The sequence below is a fragment of the Chelonoidis abingdonii genome, chromosome 6, assembly GCF_003597395.2.
Source record: "Chelonoidis abingdonii isolate Lonesome George chromosome 6, CheloAbing_2.0, whole genome shotgun sequence".
NCBI lineage: Eukaryota > Metazoa > Chordata > Testudines > Testudinidae > Chelonoidis > Chelonoidis abingdonii.
Window position 1 is genome coordinate 96,944,760 of NC_133774.1, and position 15,000 is coordinate 96,959,759.

The 15,000-nt window shown below is 41.2% G+C and overlaps 2 protein-coding genes across 4 annotated transcripts in view; one reads left to right on the forward strand and one right to left on the reverse strand.

Moving 5' to 3' along the window:
* DOCK8 (dedicator of cytokinesis 8) overlaps positions 1–15,000 on the reverse strand; it is a 142,626-nt gene that overhangs the window by 58,189 nt on the left and 69,437 nt on the right. For all 3 annotated transcript variants that reach the window (XM_032801785.2, XM_032801786.2, XM_075067267.1), the window contains one exon: positions 184–301. In XM_032801785.2, coding sequence (XP_032657676.1) covers positions 184–301 — 118 coding nt within the window. The remainder of the gene's footprint in view (positions 1–183; positions 302–15,000) is intronic.
* LOC116837433 (angiopoietin-related protein 3-like) lies at positions 11,133–13,217 on the forward strand. Its single transcript, XM_032801787.2, has 3 exons — positions 11,133–11,673; positions 12,252–12,362; positions 13,054–13,217. Exons 1-3 carry the CDS (start codon positions 11,179–11,181, stop codon positions 13,165–13,167), a joined length of 720 nt encoding a protein of 239 aa, XP_032657678.1. The 5' UTR covers positions 11,133–11,178; the 3' UTR covers positions 13,168–13,217.

Genomic DNA, 15,000 nt, shown 5'->3' on the forward strand with positions numbered 1-15,000 from the left:
TAAACTGCATGCTTCATGAGCACTGCGATTGAAACCATTCCGGTTTCAGTGCAAGGCCCACAAAAAATCGTAGCTGTGTGTGAAACATGAGGTCACAAGTCAACCCTTCACAGGTTTTGTCAGTACTACAGCTAGTTGAGTATGCTCCACAGATGTCGGATCCTCTTATTCAGTCTATATTACCGGCATTGCACAGGTAGCATCTTCTCCACACATAAACTGAATCTTAATGGTAATGTTCCTTGCAGAGGCCAGTCGATTAGCAAAATTCAACCTTTGTGGGTAAACATAAAGGAGATTTCTGGAAGCAAAAGAAAGGAAAAGTAAATGAGTAAGGAATAATTATTTGCTTTTGAAGCACAAAGTACTTGGCATCGCATCTGACTCGGTTCTTCTTCTCCCAATGCTGTAATTCGACCTAGAGACTGAAGGCTTTGAAAGGGCTCTTCCTATCTACAGAGCTTGTTGGAAAAGGGTAAGATTCTGGTGCTGTGCAATACAGAGTGTATGTTTTGTGGTATTCCTAATGATAAACTATGCCTTTGAGAGGGCAGCCTGGCATTCCCCTATTCTTCCAAAGTACCCTGTTGCCCAGCCCTTTTACTCTAGGGCTGCAAGACAAGCTAGAGTGTTTGGGCCTAAAAACATCTCCATTCCCATATGAGAACAAATACAGCTCCCACTCAGATACCATGGCAAAGATACACCTACATTAGTTAGCTTGTAGACAGAGAGAACAACTGTTACCAGTCCCGCTGCTGGAGAATAGGGGCCAAGAAAGCCCCTTGTTCCCATCACTCTTCTCAGGAGATCCTTAACTGGTATGTATGATGGAGGGATGGGGGACATCAAGCCAGCAACCAGCCCACAATTAAAACAAATGTCTCGCTCTCTCTCTATATATATATAATTATCTATCCATATAGGACAGCAATATGCCATCTGATGGTCATCCAAGGGCCACTCAGATGCTCACTGAAGATGGTAGAAGGTGATAGGAGGGTAGATGACCAACAGGGGAGAATAGGAGTCTGTACCTTTTGTGGGGAAGGGACAAACAAAAAACTCACTTGGCTTTGAGTTTCACTAGCTATTTAGTTTAAACTAACAAACAACACACACACACACATCCATTTTTTGATCCATGTCTGCCTCATGTTTTGTTTAGATCAATACAAAGCAGCTTGGATGCCCCAGCTGCAATGTATTCACTGATTTTTTTCTTTCTTTTAGTTTATTCTTTCATTAGACAGCAGCTGTCTGCTTTTACAGTTGCTGGCAAATAAAAAAAAAAAATTCTCGTAACACAGACCTAGCATTTAAAGCTTTCCTTGCCAAGCAAGGGAAAGTTCAAGGTACATTGAGTCTCAGCTAATCCTTCATTCCCCTAGCATTCCAGAACCTAGTGATATAGCTTATTATGAGGCAATGTGATATAGAAACAAATGAAGACCATTTTCATGAAATAAAATGTGCTGATTCCATAATAAATTAACATTCCTGCTTTATGCAATGAAACGCAAAAATCTGTATTCACGAAAATGAGCCTACATTGTCTGCAAATGTTAAAGAGCAAAAACAAAGCTTATAAGAACATCCTAATAACACAAGACAAATAGAGAGCATTGCTGGATAGGGCTGCTGCTTCTCACCTACATAGAAATTGGCTCTGAATGAAGGATATACTCAGAGATGCAATATATATATGTTCACCGAATAAACTCAACAACTCTGTTTCACATTTGCTAAGGTTATAACAACTCAGTAATGATAGCAGGTTAACGATGGCACTTAAATAGTTTTTCAACCGGTAGTACTTGGTGTCTGCTTTGGGGATTGATTTTTACTAATGTTTATACACATATTTTTTTAAAAAAAATGCAGCTCCCTCCTGGAAATGCAGTATAACTTTACATTTAACTATGCCTCAAATCTTGCAAGCTTCTCTACATAGGCAGATCACTGCACCTGCACAAATTGACTTTGCGGAGTGGAGGACAGGCTAGCAGAGTGGAAGAGTCTGCAGGATCAAAGGATACATAAGGATCAAAGGATACATATGTGCCGACTCCGTGGGTGCTCTGGGGCTGGAGCATCCCTGGGGAAAAAATAGTGGGCACTGAGCACCCACCAGTAGCCCCCCTATCAACTCCTCCCATTCCCTCAGCGCCTCCCACCCAGTGATGGGCCCCACAGGTCAGTGGATCCCCCTATCCCAGTGCTTACCACCTGCTGCAATCAGATGTTCCGCAGCGTGCAAGAGGCTCTGGTGGGGAGTGGGTGGAGTGATGATACGGCGTGCTCAGGGGAGGGGGTGGAACTGGGTGGGAAGAGGCGGGGTGGGGTGGAGCAAGGTGGGATTTGGGGGGGAAGGGTGGAGTGGGGGCGGGGCCTGACCCCCGGCACTTTGGAAAGTTGGTGCCTGTGCTTCAAAATCCAAGGGTAAAACCCTGACCCCTTGGCAAAATGGCAAAATTACAGTTGACTTCAGTAGGGCTGCCACAATATTGAGTTAATTACAAACAACAAGTTGTATTTCTGCATACTATAACAGCAGCACAATATTCACTTCATACCACTCATTGGGCCAAATTTGCCATTCAGTTATACGGGTGCAATCCCACTCTGAGGAAAGCCCCAATGGAGGAAAACAAGGCTGTTTGTTATGAAAGTTGTTTTTATGATGGTCTGACAGCTGTGGGGGGCCTTTCTTAGCTAGGATTCTGCCAAATGTCAGTGTTTAACATAGATTAATGACCACCTGGTAAAAGGACCTTGATTTACATGATTTTGTCTGTTGCATATCTCATTCTGCCTTGTCCAATGCAGGACAGATTTCCTAACCAGTTCTCTACCTAAAACAGTAGGAATAAGATTAGCACTGGGTAACAAGGGCAAAAATTTTGGCTGAAACTGCAGGCTCCGAACACTTTAGCCAGCATCAGTCTGAGCAGAAAGCATCCTATAAAGCTTAGAATAGCCACCACCATTTCTCATACCCTACTTGTAACTGTTGCAATCATAAACTGCATATAAAACAGCTCAGCAGTACCATATATATCTGTGGCACTATGGCTTTGTCTGAGAAAATGTTCATGAAAGAATAGTCCAGTGGTTACAGCACTAGTTTAAGACATGGGAGCCCTGGGCTCAATACGCTGCTTTGCCATGGTGACCTGTGTGACCCTAGGAAAGTCATTTAGGCTACATCTATACTGCACAACATTGGCAGTGGTGTGTAGGGTATGTATAGCTACAAACATCAGTGAAAGGCTCCAGTGGGAGGGAGACTGTGGGGAAACTCAGGCAGCTCCCTGCTGCCAAAGCCTTTCACTGTGGCAAGGAAAGGCTCTGCCAGGAGGAGGCAGTGGGGAAAGGTTCCAGCAGCAGAGAGTTGCCAAAGCCTTTCCCTTTTGCCTCCTTGCCAGAGCCTTTCCCTTCTGCCAGCCTTTCACTGTGGTGGGTAAAGGCTACAGCAGAAGGAAGCTGCCTGAGCCTTTGTCTGCTGCCTCCCTTCTGCCCGAGATTTTTCTCACTCCTGGAGATTTTCTCTGCAGCAGGGAAAGACTCCAGCAGTGGAGAGGCAGTGGGACATTGCACCGCTCAAAACTGCAGTGTAAATGGGGAGACACTGCTTGGGCTGTAGAGCGCCAAGAAGGGTCTGTATCTGGGTTCATCACACCGGGGTCAGGTGTGTCTTTCCTCTACTTGCCTAAGCAGCGCCTCACCACCCACAAGAAATATTTATACATGTGCTGGGGTAGAGGGTGGAGTGTATGTACTCTGTATGCTGCTGTAAAAAGCGTGCAGTCTAGATGTCTCTTTAGCCTCTTTGTGCCTCAATTCCTCATGTCTATAATGGGGATGATGGTACCTTCCTACATCACAGAGGTTTTTGTGAGGATAAATATATTATAGACTGGGAAGCTGTTTGAGACTGATTGATGAAAAGTGCTATATCTAAGAGATAAGTATTAGTATTAACTATTATTATTCTTTTGGTACAAATAAACTGAGATGTAGAAAACTTAGTTCTGTTTATCACCATGTACTGCAATGTTTAGGGTTGCAGTACTTTGTGAGATGTAGGAGACTTCACAGTGAAATTAAAAACACATCCCAGGTTGGGGTTTATCAGCTAGGACATGCTAGATGGACTGCAGCATGTCTTAGCGGACAAACTAGTGCTTTTCATTTTGCTGTGTGCCAAGTCTCACAGAATAATGCAATCTACCATTTACATTTTTATATGCAATTTCCATTCAGCTAGGTTCTCTCTACATGATGCTATGAAACAGCTAAGGAAAGTGCAAAATATATTGGTAACTTCTATTGAATTATGCTTGGCCGAATGACTTATTAAACAAAGGATATTATCAATATTACACCTGTCAGAGACGAAAAAACACATAGAGGAGAGATTGTATAATCTGTTCATTGGTTTATAGATCCGCAGCTCTATAGAGGGTGTCACAAATCCACATAATGACCCTGAGTGCTGGATTTTACATTTAGATGTGACTTAAAATGAAAGATGTGTAAACTCACATGTAAACTGAGAGCTCTCTGCTGACTACACATATGAGGAGGCGCCAATGTACAAATTAATCCAGCAAGTACATAGATAAGGGCCAAATTCTGACCCCCTTTATGCTCGTGTATCTCCACTGGTCTCACATTTGCAAACCCCACCACAACTAGGGACAGTAAAGGGCAGCATCCAGCACTAAATATCTTGCATTCAGAAAGGGCCAGATTATGGCAAGTCCTGGTTGGTCTGTGTAAGGTCAGGAGGATAAAGGTAAATGGAGCTTCCTCTCACTGTGCATGACCCAGATACAACTGGCAGCCCTCCTGAGCAGAGGTTCTTCACACGGACTACAAGCCACCCTGACAGAGGGAGAGAAAACAGAGAGTCGGGCATGGCCCTCTTGGACACTAAGAACTCTCGTATTCACACCCTACACACTACTGTAATAATCTTTGTACAAAATATACCTCGTGAGGTATCATTGGAAAACTAACAACCTATTGATCATTTATTTTAGATTCTTCTGTGAGATATCTGTGCAGTGGGTATTAAAAGTTACAGATACATGCTAGAATTATGACTCAAGTGTGTTTAAACCAGGCATGTCAGAGGGAGATGGTAAACAAGTCTACCCCAGAAAAAGGCATGTGTTTTCCCCTCCTGGGAGTCACTTAGAATCATTGAATATCAGAGTTGGAAGGAATCTCAGGAGGTCATCTAGTCCAACCCCCTGCTCAAAGCAGGAGCAATCCCCAACTATATCATCCCAGACAGGGCTTTGTCAAGCCTGACCTTAAAAACCTCTAAGGAAGGAGATTCCACTACCTCCCCAGGTAACCCATTCCAGTGCTTCACCACCCTCCTAGTGAAAAAGTTTTTTCCTAATATCCAACCTAGACCTCCCCGACTCCTCCAAAGTACTCTGAAAGACGATGAGAATGAATTTCTCATCAAGAAGACCTATCAAGATAACAAGAGGTGGAGGCAAACCTCACACTAACAAGTCAGGGAGGAGACAGCATGGCGTCTATGCCCCAGCAGGAGAGAGAAGCTGGGTCTGGGTTTTACTTTTCAGAAGAATACACTGCAAAGGTTTACTGGTGTATAATTACGGGTGGGGGGGTGAACCTCAAGTGATAAGCGATTGCATCTAGTAATTGAATACAATATAGAAGTGTATAGAGTGAGGTCTTTTCTGAAAGCTAATGACATAGTGGTGATTAATATCACTGTGAAATGTATGTATTGACACCCTACGAGGAAATATGGATACTAAATGATATCATGTTTTAAAGTCTGTGGCCAAACAGGGAGAAACAGGTTCCGTTCCAGACAGGAGAAAAGTAGCCATTTACCTGTCCACTATAAAAATTATGCATGGTGGAATCAAAACAATGGAAGCCCCATTTACAGACAGGAAGGGAAGAACAGCATGAGGTCATCCTGCCTCTTGAAACAAAGTCACTGAACTTGGAAGATATAAGCAAAGACAGAAGCCATCTTTGCATCCATCACTAGACATACACAAAGGAACAGCGCTCTTGCATGCTGAGAAAGATGGGTCCTTCCACCAAGGAGGGGTTGAACTCTCTGGCAACTGAATATAGGTGAGAAAAAGCATTTTGAACAAAACCTGTACCTTGCTAGATTAAGATTTAGACTTTTAGAGGCATGTTTTCACTTTTATTTGCTTGTAACCCTTTCTAACTTTATTTTTATACTTGAACTCACTTATAATGCTATTTTCTTTTGTTAATACATTTGTTTGACTATTAATCTAAATCACCAGTGCTGTGTTTGAATTAAAGTGAATGTTAACTCCAGTTAACGTGGCAAGGTGGTGGCTTTCGTGTATTTAGAGCAGGGGTAGACAACCTATGGCACAGGTGCCGAAGGCAGCATGCAAGCTGATTTTCAGTGGCACTCACACTGCGTGGGTCCTGGCCACTGGTCCGGGGGACTCTGCCTTTCATTTAATTTTAAATGAAGATTCTTAAACATTTTAAAAACCTTATTTACTTTACATACAACAATAGTTTAGTTATATATTACAGACTTATAGAAAGAGACCTTCTAAGAATGTTAAAATGTATTACTGGCACGCAGAACCTTAAATTAGAGTGAATGAATGAAGACTCGGCACATCACTTCTGAACGGTTGCCGGCCCCTGATTTAGAGGAACAAACAAACTTTATTATTTCTCCAAAATGCCCAGGAGGGGGCAGGACATTACAGAGCACATGGTTTGGGGAAAATTTGGGACTGGAAGTGTGTTGGGCTCACCCTGTAACCAAAGCTGGTGGAAGCCAGAGTGGGGCTGTAGGCAGGCCACTGGGGCCAGAGCTGCTGAACCAGGGCTGTCGAGCACAGACACTTCAGTGTGAGACCTACATGCTTGTAGGCTGGTTGTGAGCATCCCAGGCTGGGAGCTCTAGCGGCAAAGCACTGAAAGATACCCAGAGTTGCAGCGTAAGTTGTGACACTACCTCTCACTGGTCTGGATTGCCCCCTCAATGCCCAGAACAACATCCCTACCGCAGCAACCAGCAGCAAGCAGGTCATGCATGGGAGGGAGCACATTCTCCTAAATTGTGGCACAGCAGCATGCCCCTATAAGGCTGGGGAACTCCAGGAGACACTGTGTATCCCTGAGGATCAGTGCCCCCTGGTAATGCCTGTGGGACAGTGCAGCTGTGCCTAATGGACACATTCTGGTCTATGTGTCACAGGTACTCTTGGGTTCAATAAAAGTAGAAAAGTAACTGATACACAAGGCTGAAACATCCCCTTTCAGGGAGATCAACACACAGGACCATTAAACATTTGTATCTGGTGGAAAGGGTCATTAGGAAAGCAAAGGTATCCCAGTATGGTTAATCTTTCCATTAAAGACTGTATCTAGCTCCTCTAATGCAAAGGCAGGAAGAGGTGAAGTGGGAGGAGAGCCTGGGGCAGAGCCCCCCGCCCCCCACCACATTGTAAAGTCAGTGCCTGTGTAAATGTGGCTCATATATCATCTTTGGCTCCCTCAATTTTCAGAACAGTCAGGGCCCAACTTGACTCCTAGTGCAAGTTAGAGCAACCTCAGTGCTCTCATTTACACTTCCTTGTAATGACCAGTAAGATTAGACAGGTAAGGGTGAAGTACAGCTGGGTGGGATGTAAAGTGATGATGAAAAGGGGCCACATCAGGGCTCAGGATCTGACCCATTCTGACCCCCTCTCTCTCCCTTTCTTTATTTTTTGGGAGTGCTTTTTACAGAGATTAATTTTTGTAAGGGATACCTTACCCTACGACCTAGGATGGAGCATGTATGCTGGGCAAAACATTCTGGAATTTGGTCAGCTGCAGCCACTGATTCTTGTTTCTAGTTGAGGGATGTTATCTTCACACTGCTGTACTGTAAACTGTTCCTTTATTTAGCCAGCATTATACAAGTATCACTGCAGCTAAAGACTGAGTTAGTTTTGCCATTATAAACATCCTATTTGGGTTTGTTATCTCAGCAACGTCCACTATGTCAATGCGGGCAGCCACAAACTATGACACACATTGCGGAGGACTGCAAAATGACAACTTCCTGGAGGTCTTTGTGTCTTGAACACTGTTGATAAGAATGCTGTGGCTTGGACGATTGCATACACCAAATAATAATAATCTCAGCATTTCGAAATCATACTGGGGTGAACTTTACCATAAATGATGTCAGTCCAACTATAAACTTTCTTCCCAGAATTTTTTTTGAAAGGTAAAACTGTTTTTTCGAACACAGATCAACATAATTTGAAGATGACTTGCATCAGATTTCGGACATCAAACTTCAGGTACAATGTAGTTTAATTAAAAACAACCACTTACCACTCCAGATTTCACCAGTTTAGGCCTGTTTGGTGTTCTTTAAAAATCCTCTATGGGTACTCTCAAGTATTTTTCAATGATGCTAGTTTCACATACAAATGAATGGGGTATAGGATGATTCAGTTACTGTTCTCAGGCTAGTGTTAAATGGACATCACCGTCTTGAGATCTAAAACTTTTTTTAAAAAATGTAAGTTGTTTCAGGTACTTCTGATCCTAAGTCTCTCTGCCAAGTTTTGTTACTTTCAAGCATGTATCTATTTTTGTAAATGCTTTTCTCTCCTCAGTTGTTGCATCAAGAACCTCAACAGGCACAAAAACCCCAAAACAAAACCCTGGGAAAATCAACTGACTGTCCAGGGGAATAGTGAAGCCTGACTATGTAAAAGGTAAACATACTTTTAAAACAGAAGAGCATATGTTTCTCTAATGTCTTGCAGTTTTAGTCATTTTAGTTGTGATTTGTAACTATAGCAGGTAAAACATTTTCAGATAGAAGTCTGATTTTTAAGTTGAGTTCCTTTAGTGCTAGTGTTTGGACACCATGTTACAAGGTCAAAAATGACAATAGAAAAATGTCTGTGCAAGTCAGTGTCAAAGCAATATAAATGCTCAACTGTGGAGAAGACGTTTTGATGTCAAAGAAAGACCAAAACACTGGCTAAGATAATAACAAAACAATGTTCATGCAAGTCCATAAGACAATAATTAATAAAATAAAGATGACAACATAAAATTAATGCAAATCTAATTTAGAGTGTCTCAGTAAAACCACCGATTCACAGAAACAACCCTTATCGTGCACATAACACTGACTTGGGTTGGAGAACCCTCTGAAGAGAGATCAGCTCATGTACTGCTCTGTCTAAACACAATAGGGTCAAACCCTGCCCTGACTTGCACACTATACAACTCCACTGTGGTCTGAACTCGCTGTCCTGTCCTACATCTCCATGAAATTTTACTGCACTGACTTGACCATGTTCACTGGTCAGGGCAGAGCAGATCTATCCTCCACCAAAATAAAATGTATGCACAGGCTTTAAGACTTTGACCCTCTTGTGCTTATATGCCATTACTCAAAATTATTGGTTGTGTTGGTTGGTAGTTCTTCATACTAAATTACATGACTACTTGTGTGTTACATCCCACTGTGGCTGGGTTCCAAATTTTAATCAACAATAGATACGTCTATGGATGACTAGGACATGAATACCACACATAATAAAATTCAGTACTTCTCTAGGTAGACCCTATTAATACACAACACAGACTGATATGCAAGTGTACTGTGATCACTAAATTAACCTTGGCACTTGCTGCTTATGGTAATAGATACAAATAATGCAGTTATTTGGTATATGTCAACATAGTCTCTGTTGGTTCTATTGTTTTCAGTCATTATTAGGTCTTCAGAAAAATGGCTGTAAACTTTATCCCAAATTGCAGTTATTTTACTGACTATATAAACTCATTTTCAATAACTTAGAAAACACAGAAGAAATCGTGCATCAGCAGAATTTTAATATGCTGCATTATTGTAAAAGGAAGTACATGCATAAATTCTCAAGATGGCCATAGTTCTTTGGGTTTTTTAAACATGATTTTACTTTTAATATGGATAATAGCCTGGACAATATTTTCTTATACTTAAAATTAGAGATCAGTTCAGGAATCTGTGTTCAGATCCAGATTAGGTTTAGGCTGGGGCTTGGGTATAACTCTATGAGGTCCATCTCATGGAGTTTCCAAGTAACCATCCACTCAAGTGGGCGTTTTGTGAGATGCACAAGAGGTAATCAGTTTCAACCTCCCATCCCCCATGAATCCTGGAGATCCAGAGGGAAGGCCCATTCACACTTGTGCAAGGGACCCAATGGGAGATGATAATGTTTTAAGCACCATTAAAACCTGATATTTACTCTGATATCCACAGGATAAGCCAGGAGTAAGGCCTTCCCTGGGGCTCAACCCCAAAGTACATTGACCTAAGGGCCTTCTGTGAGTACTAGAGAAAAAGGGAATGGGGAATTTCATGGACTTGTACAGGGACAATGTTTGTGGAACCACAACTTTCCTGTTCATTCTGTGATCCTAGGATCTAGGTTCTCTCCAACTGCACCAGCAGAAGGGTTGATCTACTTCTAGGGTGACCAGACAGAAAATGTGAAAAATCGGGACGGGGTAGAGGGTTATAGGAGTCTATATAAAAAAAAGACCCAAAAATCAGGACTGTCCCTATAAAATCGGGACATCTGGTCACCCTATCGACTTCCAAATCTAATTGCATGAAATCTTTATTAATGAACTAAATAGCCCTAATTTCTGATACTGTTGATAATTATGATGACATTATTTTGGCCTTGTAAATTTAATAAATAAGACTATCCTTGTAGGTACATGACATTTAATATAATCTAGTACTTCCCAAAATACTGATAACATGTTCCCATGTAGTCATATGTTTTACGTGATAGGATACATCATCTCACATGCTTCAATATCTTCTTTTTCCCAGGATGTTTTCGATTTATACAATTTCAATGTAAAATATTTTGGAATTCAAAGCATAGACTCATCACTAACCCTCCAGCACCCAGTATTTAAACAGCTGAACTTTAACTGCAATAGGAAGTTAGGGGTTAACCTGTGGAATTTGAAAATACTTTGTTGATCGCATTCACATTTTCTCCCACTGTGCTGGGACCTTCAAAGTGGTCCATTTGGAAACTTTTCTTAGAACAGGCTGGCAAATCTGTAGGAGGCTAAAAATCTTTACAAGTTGCAATGCACAAAATATCTGTTTTGGTCCTCCTGAGTATTGCATATTCTCTAAACAGTGTAACCAAAGGAAGCTATGCATCAAGCAAGAAAGAAATGCCAGGTGCCCACTTTCATTATTCCAGCGAGGAAATCCGTGTGCTCTCTCAGGGTGTCCTGAAGCTTGGAGCTGGGTTGAAGGAGCAGGTTGACCATACTAAAGAGAAAATTACCTACATCTGTCAACAGCTCAACATTTTTAACAACTCCTTGACAGAATTACTGGAGCAGGTCAGCCTAAATAAGAGGCTGAGAAATGGTCTTATGGAAAAAACTCAGCAACTTGAAACTAGGAACCAAGTTCTGGGCAGGCTCTCTGCAGAGCTCCAGAACCAGATTGGTGAAGTGATGCACTACAGAATGACTTTCAATACCAAGCTGGAATTTTTAGAGGAGAAGATAGAGAATGCCCTAAATTACAAGACTAACACCAGTACTTCAGTGAGTATGACTGACATTATGGTAAGTACTGGAGTTTTTAACACCTGATCTTCTTAATAATCTTTTAGCATGATTATTTATTCTCTTATAGTGATTCTCAGTAAAAGTGGATACTAGAGATAGGACTTTTTTTTTAAAATCCATAAATCTGTTACCATATGAGCTGAAAACAGGCTTGTCTGTTTTGCTCTGCATTTTTTTCTTTATTTGAGATTTATGTGGTTATGTGTAAGATCTTCCATGCATGAGCCGTCTTTATTTTTTGTGCCTTGTATAGCTTGATAATTACTAATCATTATTCAAAAACTGTAGTGGTAAATTCATTTACCACATACAATTAAAAGTGGGACAAAACCTGCAGTCCTTATTCAGGCAAAACTCCTATTGGCTTCATTGAAAATTTTGCCTGCATGGGGACAAGATTTGCCTCTAAAAACAATGTTCTATTCTATTTCTGATAATTCCTCCAGCTAAAAAACAAACAAACAAAAAAATCACATTGAAGATGCCCCAGTATTTTGTGACCAAACCTTGGAACACATCAAAGATTTCTGCAGCTTCAAAGTAATCTTTTCTTCCCTCTCCACATCTTTTCTTAGTCTTTTGTGCAAACTCAAAGCGTAAGAATTGATGAGTTGCTTACTGAAGTGGAGCTGCAGGAAGAGCAAATTAGTATACAAGATGCCCTCATTCAAAAGTTACTGAAAAAGGTAGGCTCTTTATAACTTTTCTTCCTCACTCACTGCTGGCCTTTGTTTTGAGTTTGGAAGAATACAGTGATCCACTGAACTGGTAACATTGTTATGAATATTATTTATTTGTATTGTGGTAGCACCTAGGAATCCATCACACTAGGTGCTGTACAAATATTATAAAAAAAGGGTCCCTGCCTCAAGAGCTTTTGCTGTTATAGGGAGAAACAGTCATGATACGTTTTTGCTAAAAGGTAGATGAAAGACAAGAGATCTGCCAAATTTTTGGCACCAGGAGTTAGGAATTCAAACACCACCAATACCAAAAGCTGGCACTAATCCTCTAAGTACTGTATAAATATCATCAACTCATGTCACATTCCTGCATGACAGGAATTTTACAAATGGGATACAATGGCCCACGGCTATGCAGGGAGTCAGTAACAGAGCTGGTTTCAGAACTCAATGGCTACAGCCTAATGTCTCAACATTCTGCCTGCCAAAAGAATAGAGATGCATACTTGTTGATTAATGGAATCATTTGATTCCTATGTATCTCCGGAATACTGATGCTCACTTTAGTACCAATAGAAAGAAAACCTTGTGATTTCCCTGTATACTTTATAAATGACTTGCATTAACTTTGTTTCTGTAATTCTCTTTTATTTTTAACCACATTGCATTGTTGTCGTTACTTTTTGCTACACAGGTTAGGCCAAAAAGCAAACTAGCCAGACAGCTGAAGACCAATGGAATCAGGAAGAAAATAGCAGATTCTTCTGAGACGCAGAACACAACATTATCAGTACGTGAGAGTATATGAAAGACAATCACAGGATTGAAATATTTTACCAGTGATCTATGCAGTGTAAATGCAGATATGCTATTAGGATTTCTATCTTGCTTTAGAAGGCTAACATGCAAGAAAGCTAGGGGCTGTCTTGTTCAATAGTTTTTATCTTTTAACAAACTGCATGGCCAAGGTGCTGAAAAGTTTTGCAAAAATATTGTTATTGAAGTGTGAATATGACAGTTATCTACTAGCTTGCTCCTAACAGAAATGCTGTAGATCTGTAAACACTAGTTACAAAGCAAATATTTTAAGGTATTGAAAAAAATTAATGCATCTGATTTTTTAAAAAAAATGTTTTAGACATTTCTTAGAACTATGGTTTATCATGAAGATTATGGAAATCCATGTTTTATTCAGTTTCTCAGCTCACTGACTTGACTGCACAGTGATCAACATGCCATATGGTATATATTTCACCAATCGTATATTATATAACTAATGGAATTTGTTATGGCACGTCGAGTGTAATGCATGAGTTGAAAGCACTGTGATATACAAGCTATATGCAGGAGGAATGCTTGTGCCACTAGACTAGAGTGACCAGATGTCTCGATTTTATAGGGACAGTCCTGATTTTTGGGGTCTTCTTCTTAGATTGGCTCCTATTACCGCCCCACCCCCACCCGTCCTGATTTTTCACATTTGCTGTCTGGTCACCCTACACTAGACTGCTGTTTGCTAGACTTTTATTTTTTCATGGTTTGTGTTACGCTAAGTAACATGTAACAGAATTCATTATTTTTTTTATTTTAGTGCACACACACCCAAAGCACAATAATTTCAGGAAACCTTACAAGCAGGTGTGTGTGTGCGCAGACACACACAGTCACACACACACACTGAGCACAAGTGGGGACTGGCTGGAACTACTCCTGGATAGTAAAAACAAGAAGTGGGATATTGTGTCATATCCCCTCTGCCAATAGCAGTGGCTTAAGCACTGCTCTTTCCTGAGATCTATAAAGAAGCAGGGAGATAGCAAGGCTGACGTAAATGGGGCCTCTGAAGGCAGGAACTCTGAGGGTAATACATGAGCAGGGACCCACATTTTTAAACAAAGAGAAATGAAGTTGGGTAATTTAAACCCCTTGGAAAGAGAAACCAATGCAGTACTAGAATCCCCAGCACTGGCACACAAATAAAGGAATGGGAAGGGAGCAATCTCTATCCCAGCGAATGACTGTGAAACTGTTAGCATGGTGGGATGCCCTGCCCCAAGAGTATGACACAAGTTAGGGCAGCTGTGCTCATAAAGCCCCTTCCTACTCCCTCGACCTCTCCGAGTATACTAACAATCCATATAGTGTCTGAGAGAAATCCCTCTAATACGGGACCTTGGAGTGTGGGCCAGAGCACAGAAAAGTTCACCCAGAGCCACATATCAGCAAAAGCTATTGCATCACCAACCTAAAATGTGAGCAAAACAATGGAAGCTGTGAAGGTACAACATTCCCCCGCCCCCGGATCTCAAGGGAGGCATGAACACAAAGAAAAATCTTACCTCTCCACAGTTAAAGTAAATAAGTGGTTAGCATGTGCTATCACCCCTTCCTCAAAACATGAGAGCAATGGGGACCATTATGAATGAATTACCTTTTCTTTCAGACTAGACAGAACCCTTACTGCTAAAAGCAGAAGCCAAGCAGAGGCTGGGTCTAGAAATACTCTCCCAAGCACAGGCGATCACAAAATGCCCGAGAACACTAATTAGCAGCTTCAATTAAAAAAAAAACAAAAAACCCACACGAGAGCTGCTTTCAAACCTTTAAAAACAAAAGCCTAACACTTCCCGTATCAAACACA

What these genes read in the sequence shown, in the direction of transcription:
- LOC116837433 (XM_032801787.2), top strand. Translation starts at nt 11,179, where the DNA reads ATGCACAAAATATCTGTTTTGGTCCTCCTGAGTATTGCATATTCTCTA. An exon ending in TGAGTATGACTGACATTATG is followed by an intron (nt 11,674 to 12,251) that starts GTAAGTACTGGA and finishes ATCTTTTCTTAG; the next exon opens with TCTTTTGTGCAAACTCAAAG. An exon ending in TTCAAAAGTTACTGAAAAAG is followed by an intron (nt 12,363 to 13,053) that starts GTAGGCTCTTTA and finishes TTTGCTACACAG; the next exon opens with GTTAGGCCAAAAAGCAAACT.